The sequence below is a fragment of the Miniopterus natalensis genome, chromosome 7 (assembly GCF_054644295.1).
Source record: "Miniopterus natalensis isolate mMinNat1 chromosome 7, mMinNat1.hap1, whole genome shotgun sequence".
NCBI classification, from domain to species: Eukaryota; Metazoa; Chordata; class Mammalia; order Chiroptera; family Miniopteridae; genus Miniopterus; species Miniopterus natalensis.
Window position 1 is genome coordinate 40,944,400 of NC_142087.1, and position 18,277 is coordinate 40,962,676.

General features: G+C 40.7%; 1 protein-coding gene across 1 annotated transcript in view; it reads left to right on the forward strand.

Moving 5' to 3' along the window:
• MYOM1 (myomesin 1) overlaps positions 1-17,657 on the forward strand; it is a 108,018-nt gene extending 90,361 nt beyond the window's left edge. Inside the window, exons 30-38 of the mRNA XM_016211488.2 lie at positions 4,094-4,207; positions 4,900-4,987; positions 6,012-6,050; positions 6,141-6,246; positions 9,635-9,798; positions 11,913-11,949; positions 12,190-12,212; positions 14,455-14,510; positions 17,330-17,657. Of these exons, the coding sequence (XP_016066974.2) occupies positions 4,094-4,207; positions 4,900-4,987; positions 6,012-6,050; positions 6,141-6,246; positions 9,635-9,798; positions 11,913-11,949; positions 12,190-12,212; positions 14,455-14,510; positions 17,330-17,623 (921 nt within the window). The 3' untranslated portion in view covers positions 17,624-17,657. The remainder of the gene's footprint in view (positions 1-4,093; positions 4,208-4,899; positions 4,988-6,011; positions 6,051-6,140; positions 6,247-9,634; positions 9,799-11,912; positions 11,950-12,189; positions 12,213-14,454; positions 14,511-17,329) is intronic.
• Positions 17,658-18,277: the final 620 nt, after the last annotated feature.

The following is an 18,277-nucleotide window of genomic DNA, read 5'->3' on the forward strand; positions in this document are numbered from 1 at the left end:
TCATTACCCACACCCTAGTTAATAAGGACAGGCTATTCTTTTTTAAAAAATTAAGACTTTTTTAGAGCAGTTTTAGGTTTATAGTAAATTAAGGGAAGGTACAGAGATCCCATATACCCCCCTGTCCCCACACATGTACAGCCTCCCCCACTGACAACATCCCCCCATCAGAGTGATTCATGTGTTACAACTGATGAACCTGCACTGACACATTATTATCACCCAAAGTGTGTAGTTTACATTAGGGTTCACTCTTGGTGTTGTTCATTCTATGGGCATGGACAAATGTGTAAGTGACGTGTATCCACCATTATAGTATCATAGAGAGCATTGTGACTACCCTAAAAATCCTCTGTGCTCCACCTGTTCAAACTCCCTCCTGCTTTTCTCTTTAAATGATTCATCTTAGAAGAATCTTACATAGTATTTGTTTTAGGCCAAAACTATATTCTGAATGGTAGATCTATTCCAGAATCATTCCAACTACACTGTATTTCCATGGAAGTTTAACAATTTTCTATCTAATTTGTATGACTATCACAACAATACTTTTGTGTATTGGCCAGCTCTGCTACTGGTTTTGAGACCACTGTGCTGCCATCAGGGAAAGGGAAAGTGTTTGCAGCTCACAACCAATTGTTTAATTAGGCCTTTAGAAAGATTTAGGAAAAACAACTCACACAGCATTATGAATTATTTTGTACCTTAGCATATGGTGGTGTTCAGCTGAGTGAGTCATCAAAATGTTTTGGATAAGGAACTCTGCTGGATGAGGTTGAAGTGTGAAGGTTGTGACAGTGGACAAATACTCCATGTAATTGTCACTATAAAAGCCAGAATCCACCAGGCCGGTGCGGCTCAGGTGGTTGGGCATCATCTCATGCACCAAGAGGTTGCTGGTTTGATTCCCTGTCAGGGCACATGCCCAGGTTTCAGGCTCCATTCACAGCAAGGAGCATGCAGGAGGCAGCTGATCGATGTTAGCTGATCAATGCTTCTCTCCCATAGATGTTTCTATCTCTTTCTCCCTCTCTCTTCCTTTCTCTCTCTAAAAAAAAATCAATAAAAACATATTTAAAAAACAAGGGATTGACGTCATTCTCAGTTCCCTCAGCAGCTCTGTCAATCCTTGTTGTTGTTTTTTAAAAAGCCAGAACCCAAGTGCCCCAGTCCTCTTCTAGGTCTGATGAAATTCAAAGAAACAGCAGTCTACCAGAAATGTGTAAGAAAAATAAATTCTAGGTTTTAGCCTCTCAGGAAATGACAAAGCTTGAAAATTGATTTCTCAGGCAGCAGCTAAAACCCTCACTGCCTCTCTCTCCTAGCTGTTCACTTCCACATTGCCCCTACTGACTTTCTTCTGCACAATGTGTACCCCATAAACCACCTGTCTCCCAGAGGCCCACATGTCCTTCTTCCTTCTTTCTGTGATACCTATTGCACTAGCCTTCTGGGAGGTGTCCCATCTGATGGCACTCCTCAGGAGAATTTGCCCCTTACCTAGGTTCTAAACAACCAAGGGGAGCCTAGAAAGAGGTTCTGAATATTCATAATACTGTATTTATGCTGTTACAATGTCTGGAATGGCCTTCTTCTTTCAGTTTCTCTGACAAAATCTTTTCCCAAGGCCTAGCTCAGTCATCTCCTCTGTAAGGCCTTCCCCTTCTCAGTCTAGGTAGAATGAACCTTCCACTGTCCTCCCATAGCTCTTTGTTTCATTATTATAGCAATTTATGTGCATTTGGCAATTTACATATTCATTATAGTTAATGTAGTATCTATAGCCAAACATTCAGACTCATGAGATTATCACGGGCCCCACTTGGAATTAGTCTACTCAAAAGAATATAGGGTAGCAGCGCAATTTACAAGAGCTAAGATCTGGAAACAGCCCAAATGCCCATCAGCAGATGAGTGGATGAAAAAGCTGTGGGACATTTACACCATGGAATACTACGCAGCTATAAAGAAGAAGGATCTCATACTGTTTGGGACAGTATGGAAGGACCTGGAGAATATTATGCTAAGTGAAATAAGCCAGGCAGAAAAAGACAAACATCACATGATCTCACTTATATGTGGAATCTAAAGAACTTAATAAACTGATGAACAGGAATGATTCAATGACATGGAAGCATGGATCAGACTGACAAATCTCAGAGGGATGGAGTGGGGCACATGGGTGGAGAGGGAGAGATTAACCAAAGAACTTATATGCATAGATGCACAAGCCAAGGACATGGACAATGGTGTGGAGAGGGACTGGGGAGGAGGGGTGGGACGGGGTGGAATGGGTTATTGGGGAGAAAAAGGGACATCTGTAATATTTTGAACCAAAAAAAAAAGAAAGAAAATTAAAAAAATATATATATAAGGTAAGAACCCCAGGTTGCCTATAGGGCATTCCTCTCCTGCAAGAGTACACAGCAGAAGCTCCACCTCCAGATGACAGCTCAGTAAGGAGACAAGAGCCACTTTGGTCAGATACAGGAAACACCATAGCTTTCAAAATACCTCATCCCCCAAGAGGCCAATACCTCTTATAACAACTCCCTAGGCAGAGCTTCCAGGGTCCCCACAAGAGACATGCCCAAATTACAAGAATCAGTATACTTAGGGAAGCCCAAAGCTATGGGATCTATTTCTAGTCCCTCCCGGACAGATGCAGCTTTCCAATTGGGTCATTTCTATCATAAGCAATGTCGCCTAGCAACACACTTCCTGTAATTCAGGATCCAGTTTACAGGATCATAAAGAACATTTGTACTAGTTTCACTATATTATTACCACTGTTGGTTCTCATTTTAATCTATTAACTGAAACTTTTAACATGTTAAAACTTGTATATCCTTGTTCTGAATGAGTTATAATTGACAGATAGCCTATAAGTTAAAGGTGTACAACATAGTGATTAGATATATGTATATATGTGTGTGTGTGTGTGTGCGTGTGTGTGTATAGTGAAATGATTACCACACTAAGTTTAGTTAACATCCAGTAAGTAGAGTTTAATAAATTAATTGCTTAGCAATTTTGAGGAAACTAACTTAAATCCTATATCCACACATTGTATCAAATAAACAAATACCATCTGATTTCACTTATATGTGGACTCGAAAGAACAATAGAAACAAACAAAACAGAAACAGACTTATAGATACAGAGAACAGACTGGTGGTTGCCAGAGGGGAGGGTGGTTGGGGGACTGGGTGAAAAAAGTGAAGGGATTGAGAAGTAAGATTGGTAGTTAAAAAATAGTCACAGGAATGTAAAGTACAGCACAAGAAATATAATCAATAATATTGCAATAACTACATATGGCGCCAACCGGGTACTGGAAATATCAGGGGGAACACTTGTAAAGTATATAACTGTCTAACCACTGTGCTATACACCTGAAACTACATTTTATATTCAAAGTAATATTGAATGTAAACTATAATTGAAAAAAATTAAAGGTGATGCATCAATTAAAAAAAATAAAGACTTCATACAAATCAAGAAAACAATCGCTAAGACCCCACTGAATTACTGGACAAATGCACATACAATTCCCCACAGAGGAAATACAACTATAAACAAACAGATGAAGAAAATGCAGAATCTCATTTTAAAAATTTAAACATAATTTCCCGTCACATTTACTTGCAAAGCTTCATTTATCTTTTTAAAAATATTTATATATTTTGGGGCATACTTGTTCTGTTCCTTTGATAAATCCACTTGTTTTATCACATGACACATACTATACTTTAATCTGATGGGATTTGTCTTCCTATGGTTTTCAGATTTTAATTTTAATTTAAGTCTGTATGTTAGTGTGTATATATCTATACTTTCTTTTCTTGTCCACTAGATGATATTAAAATTAATTTTTACTGCTGGAAACAAAGATGCTGCTGATTTAGGCTTATCCGTTTGTATTCACTTTATTCCAAACTCTTTATCAATTAAAATTGCTTTGAATTAATTCCTTTGGCATCTTCTGACTCTAGGCTTAGTGCTTTTCCTTCTACCCAATGCCACTTTAACAACTACTCATGAGAGCAGCATTCCGTTATTTCTAGAAGTGTAATTACGGTTTTTCTTCTAGGTGGCAAATATTAAGAAGGAGACCCATATTTTGTGGTACAAAGATGAAAGGGAGATATCAGTGGATGAAAAGCATGACTTTAATGACGGTATATGTACCCTGCTTATAACAGAGGTAGGTGACTATTAACAGGAACTGTAAATGTATTAGTTCTGTACCCTACTTTCTCTCAAAATCCAGAGACTAGATTCTGTATTCCTTTGCCCTGGGCATTTGTAATATCTTACTTCTAACTGCTCCCAAGTTCCCTGCCCTGACTTCACTTAAAAAGCAGGCTGTAGGAACACAAACGCTTCTCTCACCTTGGGATAGGCGTGGATTTATCTCATATCCAACCATTATTGGCTGGATACTACAATTCTTGCCTCTCTGCGCTACCTGTTTTCATAGATGTGAGTGGCAGGGAGTTAAATGGATCCTTCTTCGTTTGCTCTTAAGTCTCATGATGATTTGTTCCCTAAAAGAACAATCAGAATAATATTCATTTAGGCATAGGTTTTTATCTCCTTTTTGTCTAAAAGAGCATACCTTTCAAATATATGTGATTGTTACCTTTTAATATGAAGGCAGAGTAAAGGGTAAAGACTCATGTCTCAAATCAATTACAGCCTTAGAGGGTGGAAACTCAGGACTGCTAGGTCAAATTATGATGGATAGGTTTATCCGTGAACTGCTCATTGCTCATGTGGTTAGATGCTTGTTCTGTGTTTTGATGGCTAGTTCTATAACTAATGGGCTTTAAAAATGCAAACACCAAACTCTGGGCTGCAATAAGCTACAATGTGATATATCTATCCCTCCCTTAGTTTTCCAAGAAAGATGCTGGGATTTATGAAGTTGTTCTGAAAGACGACAGAGGAAAAGATAAGAGCAGATTGAAGCTCGTGGATGAAGGTCAGTCCACCAGCTGCTGGGGTCTGTTTTGCGTGTCCTATATCCAGGTTACTAGAATTATGAGTGAAGCTGAGCTGATGGTCGAAGTCATGCTGAGTTTTGTCCACAGATTTTGTTTTAATTGAAATTCCAGCAGAGTAAACTACTGTTATATTTTTAAAAAATACTTTGCTTTTAGTCTTCCCAGAAATCAGAAGTGTACTTTTGATCCTCTGAGAATTTATAGTCCACAGCCCACTAGGGATTTGTTTTTAATATAAATCATCATTTTTGTTTCAACCCTATAAAAAAATGTTACAGGATCAAAAACTGTGAAAAGCATGTTGCAAAATAACCCACTCTTAAAAGGTGACAAGAAAGATTTATAAATGGAACTCTAAGCCTCTCAGTTATTAGCAGAGCACGAAAGCAATTTCCGCTTTTCAGAGACAAATGCATCATGATTACCAAGACCTGTAGGTGACCCACCAACTTCCAGTTTTGTTCCTGAGTAAGGTCTTTAACAATATTGCTAACAAGCAGCAGAAGCCTGACTTTGATTTCACCTTCCTAACTCTTGGTAGAGATAGGACTAAATGTGCTTATTGGCAAAAAGCATTATTAGGCTGCAAAATATCAGGTTAGTAGATGGTTAATTTATTTTGAATTGATTACACAGATAAGAAAACTTCCTTTAATGTGAACTAAGGCTTCCTGGGACTTAAGAAGAAGAAGATCTTAAAGCCGAGACACTACCTGGAAATCTCACTGTGGCTCTGTCCCTCAAGTGTGAATCTGATGAAAGTTATAGAGAACTGGAGGGGAAAAGTCAAAATAAGAGCAGGGATCATTTACAACTTGATAAAAATTGGGTTATTTACTCCAAGAGCACTTATCATCAATTGGTCAACAAATATATCTTGTGGTCAATACCTTCCACCAGACAGAATATTTTTGAGAGCGCAATGCTGATAAACTATTTGAGATTTGACCTTAAACTGAGCATTTCTGTGCTAACACTTTGTCTATGAATCTCCATCCGCAGCCTTTCAAGAACTGATGACTGAAGTATGTAAAAAAATAGGTAAGTTAAAACATTCTCTCCAGGACAATGCTTCATTATTCTCCTGGAAGGGCTTGCAGGTACATGAAATATGCTGTTTCCTTCTTTCAGCTTTGTCTGCTACAGACCTGAAATTCCAGAGCACAGCTGAGGGCATCCGGCTGTACTCTTTTGTTACTTACTACCTGGATGATCTGAAAGTTAACTGGTCCCACAAGTAAGTAAATGGGAACTTAATTGCTGGGTAGAAATTCTTTCTCTGTTGGAGTGAAAAAGTGGGAAAAACAGCCTTGGTTGGTTTGCTCAGTGGTTAGAACATCGGTCCGCCGACTAGAGGGTCCTGGGTTCTATTCCAGCCAAGGGCACATACCTCGGTTGCAGGCACGATCCCTGACCCAGGTTGGGGGTGTGTGGGAGGCAACCAATTGATGTGTCTCTCTCACATCGATGTTTCTCTTTCTCACTCCCTTCCACTCTCTCTGAAAAGCAATGGAAAAAATACCCTCAGTGAAGATTTGTTTAAAAAGTGGGAAAAACAACAGCAACCCTCTGTGTTCTCAACTTAGGAGTCTTCTTACTTCTCAGGCCTGATGTTGACAAGTGTAGGACAGAAGTACCCAGGCTATTCCCTTAGTGTGAGTTAGCACTTTCCCTCAGCACATACAGGGTGAGGCCAGTGGTGCCTAAGAGTGATCAGGGAAGTACCATAATGTCTTTGTGATCAGGGAAGACATCTCTGTCATGCGGCCTCCACCTCCAGAGGGTCATGTCTGGGCTCTCTCTGCTTTGCAGGCATCCTTACCCAGATTCTGATTCTCTCTTTCTACACACAGCTATCCATACTATGGTCTGGAACAAAACTGAAGCAGCACACACCAAGAGACAGCAAATTTCCCATTATATGAATTAGTGGCCATTCACCAAAGAAGCCTAATCCAGAGGAGTGCCCAACTTTGTTATTGTTGTTTATAGCAATTGGCATAGTTGGTCATTAGCGTGTTTCTTGTCCACCCTTGGAAGGCTTTGGAGATCTCAAGATCACTTTGGGAAAATGTTTTTGAACTGAATTGAGCCTGAAGGTCTGTTCTAATGCCAGGCTTCCTTTGTGGAGTTCTAGAGGGATTCCATTCAGGTTCACCTCTGGGATTCCAAGAGCGAAAATAGCTTTCTAAGTCAAACCAGTTGTCCCATTTATACTGTCACTGTTATCCTTAACCTCTGTGCTTCCTTGAAATGCCCTGAGCTGAGAGAGAGGTGCTGCAGCCTGGCATAGAAGTATAATGGGGCACAACCACCTTCAGTCCACACCTAGGATGCAGCTGACACTCATTCCCAAAGTCTCATGAGACTCACTGAGCAGTAGGTCACTGTGGCATCCCCAGCAGGACCCAGACAACAATGTTTGTTTATATCTTCCCTTCAGTGGGTATTTACAATATGCCTGCTACTGCTCCAGGCCATTTAGATGTATGAGTTCATTTAACATATCCAACTCTTTGGAGTGGGTACTTCCTACTTCAGTGAAGAGGAAGTTCAGGCTGAGGGAGGTGACTTGTCTGAGGTCACACAGCTCAGCAGTGGATGGAGGGCTGAGTCCAGGCAGCCTGGCCCCAGAGCCCCCCTGTCATGGCACTACCCCTGTGTTCAACTCGCATTAAAAGTCTAGGTTAACATTTAACCAGAGCTGGGTCTCACAAAGCAATCATTTGTGTTTTCTTTAAAATGACTTTCCTGTTATGTAAAACAGTGTTTTATTTATTATTATTATTAATTTCCTGAGTCCTAAAAAAAATGAGAGGTGAAATTCCAATGTAGAATTCTTGGGGTTTCATTCCTTTGTTTAATTTCTTTCAGAATATATTGTAGGAAATTATGAATTAAAATAGATCAAATTCCAGGAAATTCTTCTGTGACATCTAAGACATTCTGATATCAGTCTGAAGAATAAGAGAAAGTAAAGTAATTGAATCAGCAATCAAAAGCTTTATTTATCATCTCTAAAAGAATTACTTGCTCAAAAAAATTAGAACATTGAGTTTTGAACAAACTGCTATCAGACTAACAAGGCATAAACTCCTTATGTCATTTGGTTTAGTGTGTTAAACAAGGGGTTTTTGTATCCACCTGCCTATGAAAGATTTAGGGGTCAAGGATGTCTTCACTGTCTTTATGTAGTTATGTGACACGATGGAAAAAGTGGGTTTTAGTCTTGATGTTGCTCCTATCTTTCCTTGGATCTTAAGCAAGTCATTTAATTTTCTGAATCTCACTCAGTAATACCTGTTCTTTCTCATAACACTGATGGGCCCAATGAAAGAATGAAATTAATGGCAGTTTGTAAACCATAAAGTGCTTTATAAATTTAAGCTGCTATTATGCATGTTGGCCAGAGATTAAGGAATTCAAATGTTTATTATAGCAAAGCAGAGAACTGTCTGCCTTTCTAGTTCTCTAAGACAAATATATTGTTCAGGCTAAAGTTTATAGGTACAGATGGGTTCCTTTGTCTTACATTTTATGGCATTTTAATTTTAATATCTTTTATAAAATGTACTATATAAGAAAAATGCTGGACTATTTGAAAACAGAAACTTTTTGGTGGAGATTTTTGTTCTTCTATGTTTTTTTACGTTTATTTTGCTTTTTATAACTACAAACAGAATACACGCCTATTTTAGAAAACATATTTATAATGTCATATTATAAGTTAGAAAGTGTTTATAATATGATATTATCCATAGTTTTCTTATCCATAATATGAACATTTGGGGGTAATACTTTAGTCTTTTCTCAATGTATAATTGTTAATAAAGTTAGGTAGTTTTGTCTAGTGCTTTTTTCCCTTATTTCTTTGAAGTTACTTTTAACATCATTGAGGGTACATCTACCTCTACCTTCCTCTATAACAGTGACATTTCTAGATCTTCAGATCACAAAACAAAGGGTTCTATTTGCTTTTTTTCTCTTGCAAAGAACACAATGCACGGGTCTGCTCTCGACCTACTGTGGAATACTGAGAAACTCACATCCGGGGACAGAGAAGGTGTCCCATTCATTTTGGAAGCAACTCTGTTTCTCATTTACTCTTGGCCTTACTTCCAAGTGCATATTTACATGTGTTTTAAATAGCTTTCTAACAACATACGTCAGTAGATGCCAGCCACAGATGAACCTCCTTAGGTCTGTTTTTGACTAGCTTGTAAAATCAATTTACATCCATAGAGCATCTGCATGAAATATGCAGCTACATAATATGTACCTTTTCACTTTAAAGATTCCCTAGGCCTACAAATAAGCCCAAGCAAAAACAAAATAATTAATACTGCTAAGAAGTATTGATGTTGCAATCTGCCTGGGCCCCAGACTGCTATTGGGAGTTAAATGTGAGACTCTCAGAAGCCTACCCTCACCCCCATCCTGGGTCTTGAAATCCAAGTTCCAAATGATTCAGGGCCCATCATTTCTCTGAAGCTATAGACCACATGTGGATCCCATATTATTTGAAAGCCTGTAAAACTTTATGGTAAGACTATCAATAAGAGACAAAGTAAAGGTCAGCTCTGGATGAAAGCAAACAATAATGATGTTTTCTTTGATTTGAACAGTGGGACAGCTATTAAGTACACAGACAGAGTTAAGAGTGGGGTCACCGGGGAGCAGATCTGGCTGCAAATTAATGAGCCCACTCCGAACGACCAAGGGAAATATGTAATGGAGCTCTTTGATGGAAAAACAGGACACCAGAAGACAGTGGAGCTTTCTGGACAAGGTAAATGGATATTCTGCAGATTTGAACTTACTGTAGAGGAGTGAGCTTTTTAGAAAGAATGAAGGTTGATAAGAGGTCATTATGTTTGCCTATTGAAAGATGATTAGAGATTTTAATAAAGCAGTTTAAATGCAGCCATGGTGGTAGAAGCAAGAATGTCAATGGGTGGAGAGTCATTGAAAAGTAAGCACTACTCTTTCAAGATGTGTACAAAACAAAGGCATATTGATTTACAATCACCTGAGCAAGAATAAACACTGAAAAAGCATAGTTTTATGGTGACTGAAATGTGATCGTGTTCATGGAGTCCAAGAAATCAGTTGAGTTGGAAGGATTGAAGATGTGAGTGGGGGGGAATAATTGATGTGTCAGAGTTCTGAAGGTTGGAAGGTTGGAGATCCAGGGCAGAGGTGGGAGTAAGTGTGAATCAGCAAAGATAAATATTGAGAAGAACAGAAAGAAGTTGGAAAAGTTTGATCTATATGGCCTCAGATTTCTTGGTCATCTTCTGAGAGAATGGGGGGCCCTGGAAAGACTAGTGAAGAAAAGAAAGTCACGAGAGACGTGGAAAGAAGGCTTCCACCTGAGAACATAGATGAAAAGCTATGTGCAACTATTAATTAAAATTTAAAAAGTTAAAACATACACAATTATAAATAAAAAATTAGGGACACTGTACCATTTCTCTCTCCTGGTACTATACTCTTCATCTTATTTATTTATTATTTCCTTACAAAATAAAATAGTCTGTATGAAGTTACCAGAGCAGACTTTTTCTTCCACTTCGTATATTAAAATGCAACCTAAATATGCAATAACTCTCAGTGTTTTCATCCTGAGAGAGTAGATTCATAATTTAGAGAATAGTCTTTCAACCCTGGACTGAGTTGTTTTGTGCTGAGTCCCTTAGCCTCACCCCTACCCACCCTTGATCACAGGAGAACACTTGTTGAAGGGTCTCCGTGGGGGGGATGGAGTAGCTGCCCTCAGGGACCCCACTCTCCAGGCTGCGCTGTGCCCAGGTCACATCCTGCAGTGGTAGGGATTTCTTCGGCAGTCCATCTGATACTCTGAAACACAGTAGGAAAGGAAAATAAGAAGTGGATAGATAAATTTAAAACTTTACCAAATTTTTCTTTTACTCTCTGCCCATCAGAGCTTATTTAACTACCCTGCTCTCATATCCCCCTGCAGCTAAAGGCAGTGCATTGTCTCACCAGCCTGACGCTGCCACAAAACCACAGATGGGCTGGCCCGTGCCTGCCTCTCTCTCAGTGTGCTGTGGGCAAAAAGAAGAATACTGAACTCTTAGCCTGGTGTAGCCTTAACTAGTCTACCTCCAGAGACTTTAAGCTTATTTTTTCCATCTATAAAAGGAGGACTAGTGTTACACAAATATTTTCTGGAGGTAAAATATTTTGATTCCCAGACTACAGAGGGTCTTTAAAGGCAAGGTGAGAGAGATTTCAAAATGAAGCTGCCTTTTCACTTGAAGTCTTCAAAGCGGCTTACTCTGCGGACTCAGGAAGAGGAATTATTTTACAGCTCTATCACTCTCGTTTCCTTGTCTCACTGGTGCTTTACCTCATCTCCTGCACAGCAGAGAAGCATTGCCCCAGGCGGGCATTGGCACACGCTGTGGCTGCAGTAACTCCATGTGCTCTTTAATGTAAATAGATGGGCCAGACCATGGAACACAGAAACGTTTAACTGTCTGGCTAGGAGGCCATGACATGTGGGATGATTTAATAGGAGAAAAGCCTTTTTGAGGCTCAGGATGCTTCTTAGACAACCAGCTTTTATTTGAAACAGACCTTTATTCCCATTTTTTCTTTGGTGGAGCTAATTCTTGGCCTTGCCGTTTGAAGAATTGAAGGTCTCTCACGGAACTGAGAGCTTCTAAAATCCACTATTTATATTTTCTCCCTAGAAAGTATTTGCTTGTTAAGTTTATCCAGTTGTCGAGTGAACACATAGGTACAGTGTTATTCAGAGTCAGTGCAGTTGGTTGTACCTGCACTGATCACATTGACCTCACCCTGTGAATTCAGTCGGCCCGTGTGTCGTCAGTTCTGGGTGAGAAAATTCTAACATCTCTTTTTTTCCCCTTAAAGAATATGATGAAGCCTTTGCTGAATTCCAGAGATTGAAGTAAGTCTTTCTTCCCAGAAAATGCCATGTGTATGCATTAATTTCTCCCGGACATCATGTGTGCCGCTCCCCGACCCGAAATAACAGAGAGGGTCTTTCATTTCCACGAGTGCTTCCCACTTTGTTGAACAGTAAAATGTCTTTGAGGCAGTAAAATGCAGTCAAGGTTAGCTACTCTGAAATAACACTAAAACTTCTTTCTTCTTTGTGTGTACGTTTGTTTGTTTCTCTCAACCACAGACAAGCTGCCATTGCCGAGAAAAGTAAGTAAACCCCCTCCCCGTTTCTTCCTGGCATAGTTTCAAAGTAGAACTTTTTTTCTCTGTTATAACTGCTAATGGAGAAGACTGAAAGTGGAATTTTTTTCTTTTTCCAAAAAACACCCAACCCTTAAGTGTCCTACATCTGTTTTCATTTAGTGTCTTGAGTGAGGATGTCTATGAAAAGAAGGTCTCAGGTTACAGTATAAGGATGTCACCCAGCTCTTAACCTGAGCCAGCCATCTGGAGAAATCTCTGGGCTGCAGCTCGTACAGAGGTTGTTAATCACCTGCGGGCACAACATAGCAGAAACACTTACACACTTTAAAGAAAAATAGAAATAAGAATCTTTGTAAGTTTGACATCAGGTAAATCACAAGCACTCCACATATTCCTGAGAGCCCCTGTAGGAGAAAAGACGCTAAGTAAGGCCCTCTGTCCTTCCGTTTCTGGGGACACTGCTGAGTGAACACACACCGCACTGTCAAGTCTACCCAGAAATGTGCGCACTAAGTTCTATCAACTGTTTGCTTCACACACAGTTATTTCGAGAAGCACTCAGATAGCCCTACAGCATCCCAGAAGTGATACACTAGTGATAATTCAAGTTCTTTTGCAGTGTGGGAGGCATAACTTGAAAACTGTTAAGGGTTAAAACTGTAGAGTTGGTCCTGAGCTGGAATGGAAAGGACCTGAGCAAGGGGAGGAGTAGGACGTGAAGTCTTCTGCCTGCCTTTCAGAGGCTCTGGGTCACTCAGGATGGACTTTTTGACTTTTGCCGTGCACTGCTGTCCTGCCCCCTCTGCTCTTTCCCTCTCCCCGCTCAGGCCCTGGGTTTGTGAGGTGGCTGCTAGTGGTGAATGGGGCAGACACCAGACCAGGGGCGTGCTGGGGAGTGTCCAAGCGACAGGGAGCTTTTCTTATTGGCACCGAGTATGTCTTTCCCACTCCTATACACACAAGCAAAGCCAAGGGCCGAGAGCAGTTGACAGCCACTCCCCATTCTTGAACTCTCTTGTGGGCAGGGTGCCCGACCTTCCCTCCAGTTCATGAACATTTTCCTAAAATCACTGGGTTACGGCAGTTTAGGGCTCTTCTAGCTCATGTTTTTAAGCTTTTACAAGCCATGGAACACTTAATTCAAACAAAATCTTCCACACAGACCCAATATATAAAATAGGTAAAAGCTGAGTTATCTTCATTGGCTCCTTGACTCAATACCCCACCTCGACCTCTTCTCAGGCCCCTCAGAGGAATCCCATGGACATTATTCATATGTTTAATTCAACCATCCACCAGTTCTACAGATGAGGAGACTGAGGTCCACACAGTGATGTGACTCCCTTACTATCACACAGCAAGAGGCACAGGGAACTAGATGATGGGTTGGGCTTATAAGTGGTATGAGGTGCAGCGGGATCAGCAGGAGAATGCACTCAACACTCGGTTAAAGCTTTAGCCTGACTTAGTGGAGAAGGAATTGCAGAACTATGGATCAAGAGCCACACATTAATGAAGTAGGCCTAAAAATCAGACAGTGGCAGCCACTGCATTAGTGCCAGAGAGGGTGATTTTGAGTGAATTACAGGAGGTGTCCTTCCCGGGGGCTGAAGCAGTCAGACATGGAGCACACGGCTTGGCTAGGGAGTCAGCCCTGGATTTCAGCACTTTTGCTGCACTTTGTCCCCTCACTTGGGGGCCTTTATACTCATCACCACAGACAGCAGCCCCGCATAGCACTACCAAGAACTCCCAGGCAATGAGAAAGGGGAGGTTTGTAGGAAAGGCCTCAAAGAAAGCCCATGTCTGCACAAGCCTCCAGATCTCCCTGGCATAAAGCTTCCAATTATGCAACCTTTTTTAATCATAGAGAAGCCCATAAAAGAGGCCACACTGAGCTTGGAGGCTATCTCCTTTCGCTGAGCTCCACTGAGCTGCGAAAGGGCCAGGGCTGAAAATAGCCGTGAAAATGATAGAGCAGGTCTTGATCCAACAAAGAGATCTCAAGCTGATATTTTAGGCACAGATAGAGGCACCCGCACACATGAAATATGTATGTGAAAAAGGATTAGCATTCAGCATCACTGGATTTTTTTTTTTTTTTTTTGGCATGTTAAAAGCAGGTATAAAATAACTGTAAGGAAAGGGAGACTAAATAGGAAAATTAGCTCCCTGGGGTGGTTTTGTGAGTGTGATCACCGACGCCCCCGTTTCAGTGATTAACCAGGAATGCCTATGCTTGCAGATCGCGCCCGGGTGCTGGGCGGTCTCCCTGATGTGGTCACCATCCAGGAGGGCAAGGTAAGCATGGAGCACTCCTGTCCCTGCTTCTTCCACTGCAGGAATGGGTTCCAGAGCTTCAGACTTTGTTCCTTCTTTTAAGTTACATCCCACCATCTTCATCTTATGCCATGGCTGCTTATTAAGCTTGACTTTAGGATAGCCAAATACAAGGTTCAAAATGCAACCATTTGTCCAGTCATCCTAATATTTTGGACCAAGCATCAGAATGCAGGTTTGTCTGATGTGGGCACAGGTAGACCACTTAGTCTCTTTCTAGAGTTACCCTTTAAAATCAAGAGAAGAGGAAAATATTCAATCATAACTATATGACAAATGCAACTGAAGAAAGCAGCGACCTGAAACACCCAGTGGAGAAGGGGCTTAAGCACGTCACTTTGAAGGGAAACATGCTGCTCCATGAATGTCTCTAGGCTCTATTTCAATTGAAAACTGATTTCTGTCCATTAGTTTTAAATTAGTATTTCTTGGCTCCATAATAATCTCTGAAAAGCAATGAACATAATTTCAAACCTGGATTCACTTTCTTCATCGTTGTTTTATTAAAACAAGTTTACCATACCAGTCATAGGGGCATGGGCCTTTGTCGTAGAATAAAACCTTTCCCCACCTCAAAATGGCAATGACCACACACGATGGGTGAAAAACGAGGCATATCCAAGCGCTTCAGTGAGAGGCAGGTTTCATCCGGCTGTGCTGCTTCATAGCCGAAACATAGGACCACAGTTGACTTTAAGCTCAGCCATTGCAGGGTTGCTTTTGTTTTTAAGCTCTATTTGCTATTTTACTCATCTAGTGAGGGTCAAGATATTCAACTCACTGGGTCATAGTGAGAATTAAGAGACAGAATGTATGTGAAAGTACTTTACGATCTGTAACTAAAATCTGGAGTGTGGATAATAATTTTCCATGACATCTAAGGTATTTAGTTTTGTTAAAAGTTTTAACCCCCAAGTAATCACAGTTTCCACAGGTCCACTTGGATAAGATTAATGGCAATGGTTTGACCCATATTTTTCTTGAAATGTATTGGTAGAATAATTCAGTGAGAAATGCTAATTAATTGTGGAAAGGAAACAGATTTCTTAATCTATGCAATTTTAAAAGATACTCTTAAAGAAGAGGTGACAAGTGGCCACATAAGACCCTTTGGAGGATATTCAGAAGGACACCCTTTTCCCTGCATATTGTGAGCCCTAGTTGTTTTCCTTATAATTACTGGGTTTTAAGAAGAAAAAATGCAAGAATGAAATTTTAAATGTGAAATAAATTTAACATCATTGGCTATCAGGGAAATGCAAATTAAAACCACACAGAAATATCATAACATAACTATCAAAATGTCTAAAATAAAAAGTAGTGACAACACATGCTGGTGAGGATGCAGAGAAACTGAATCACTCATACATTGCTGGTGGAAATGTAAATCAAAATTGTACAGCCACTCAGGAAACCAGGTTGGCAACTTCTTAAAACACGAAACATGCGTTTACATATGACCCAGCAAGTGCACTCCTGGGCACTTATCATAGAGAAATTAAAACTTACATTCACATAAAAACCTATGCACAAATGTTTCTAGCAACTTCATTCATAATGGCCCCAAGCTGTTAACAGGCCAGATAACCCTTTCAGATATGACCGTACCATGGCACATACTCAGTGATGAGGGACAAATTCTCGATACCTGCAACAACTTGGATGAATCTGCAAGGAATTATGCTGAGTGGAAAAGGCAATCCCGAAAGGTTATATACTGTATGATGCTATTTATAAAATGTTTCTGAAATTACAAAATTTTAGAAACGGAAAACAGATTAGTGATTGCCAGGAGTTAGGAATGAGGTTGGGAGGTTGGGAGGTGGAGAGTGGGTGGTCATAAAGGGCAACACGAGAGATCCTTGTGGTGATGGAAATGTTCTGTATCTTGACTGAGGTGGTGGATACGTGAACCTAGACAGGTGATAGAATTAAACAGAAGTAAACATACACATACACAAATGAGTACAAGTAAAACTGGGGAAATCTAAATAAGATCAATGGACTGTACCAATGTCAGTGTACTGGCTGTGATGTTACTCTATAGTTTTGTAAAATAGAACTACTGGGAGAAACTGGGTAAGGGTACACAGGATTTCTGTATTATTTATTACAACTGTATATGAACCTACAATTATCTAAAAGAAAAATTCAACAAAAAGTTAGGTAAAGTAAAACTATAGGCCTAAATAATCTTTAAAATAAGAGGGTTTCAGCACAGATGGTAATATAATAAAATGTTAGGAAATAGGAATACACTTTGGTAGTGCACCTTTGCAACGGCAACAGATTGGGTAGGGTTTGAGAGGGAAATAAAACTAGGAAGATAGAATTTGAATTTGTCACATTACCTGAAAGAGCTGTTAGGATTCTGCTGCTGGGCTCTGCGACACAGTTGAAACGCAAATGTGAGCAGGTGGTGATTACGGCAACGAGGTTTCTCTACTGAGACAGGGTTCAAAATGCCACATTAGAGCAAAAGGCATCTATCTATGTGTTTATGAAAGTGAAAATGGAGATGGGAACTGGAAGCAAACTCCTGGTGCTTTTGATGATAAGCGTTCCCAAAACCAGAAACCTGATGCCCGAAAGAAACCTCAGGTTTGTGTTCAAACTGTAACTCACACGGGTGCATATTCATAACAAGTTCAAACCCTGACCTGGGAGGTTTATATCTATCCTCCATCGAGTCATGCCACACCACCAGAGGATTTTTGAAGTTGGACCATCCTTATTATATCTGATGTCTCTCTTTCCCTCTCCTAAAACCTGTTCGGCAGGCACTTAATCTCACCTGCACCGTGTGGGGCGACCCGACCCCGGAGGTCTCCTGGTTGAAGAACGAGAAGTCCCTGGACTCGGATGACCACTGCAACCTCAGGTTCGAAGCCGGCAAGACTGCCTTCTTCACCATCACCGGGGTGACCACCTCCGACTCTGGCAAATACGGGCTGGTCGTGAAAAACAAGTACGGCTCGGAGACAAGCGACTTCACCATCAGTGTGTTTATCCCGGAGGAGGAGGCGAGGATGGCTAGCGTGAGGTCTCAGACTGGCAATAAGTCCAACAAGTGACCAGGCACCGCCGGGAGGCATGTGAGGGGGTCCGCGCTGGGCTACTTTGTGCTACTTGTGTGCAAACGGTTTGGGTTAAGTGTAAGGAAGTCTGTGTGCTTCCTACTCCCTGTTTTTGTGCTGGCTTGGGGGAGGGGGATTGTCAAATCTTTTGTTCATATAAGAAAAGCACCAACTAACATTTTAATAGCTAAGAAAATACCATTGGTAGCACAAATATTAGGAAACGGTTTTAAGCAAAAGACCAGAAAAGGAGGGACATTGAATGAAGATCAGAGAGCAGGCGAGTGTCGTGGAGCAGAGTTTGGATGTGGCCCGACTTTTACCTGTGAATTCTCAGGGATTGCAGTTCTGCTCAGCATCCTATCAAGACAGAGACTAGTTGTAAAGCAAACCAGCATGTCCCTTGTGTTGCTGAGATAGCCGTGTGCATTTCTGTTGGCGGTCTTTTGATTGGGAACCTCCTCAGTATTAATAAACAGTCCTCGCACCTTTTCTCTTCTTCATCAGTGTTTCCCTCATTGCTCTCCTTTGGCTGCTCAGTTGGGCCTCTGCTGCGTCTCTCTCTCCTCTGCTTATAGCTGGTCTTCTGATTTGAATTCCTTTGGGTTAAAGCAGTACCTTCATAGCAGGATCAGATAAGTCATCCAAGGT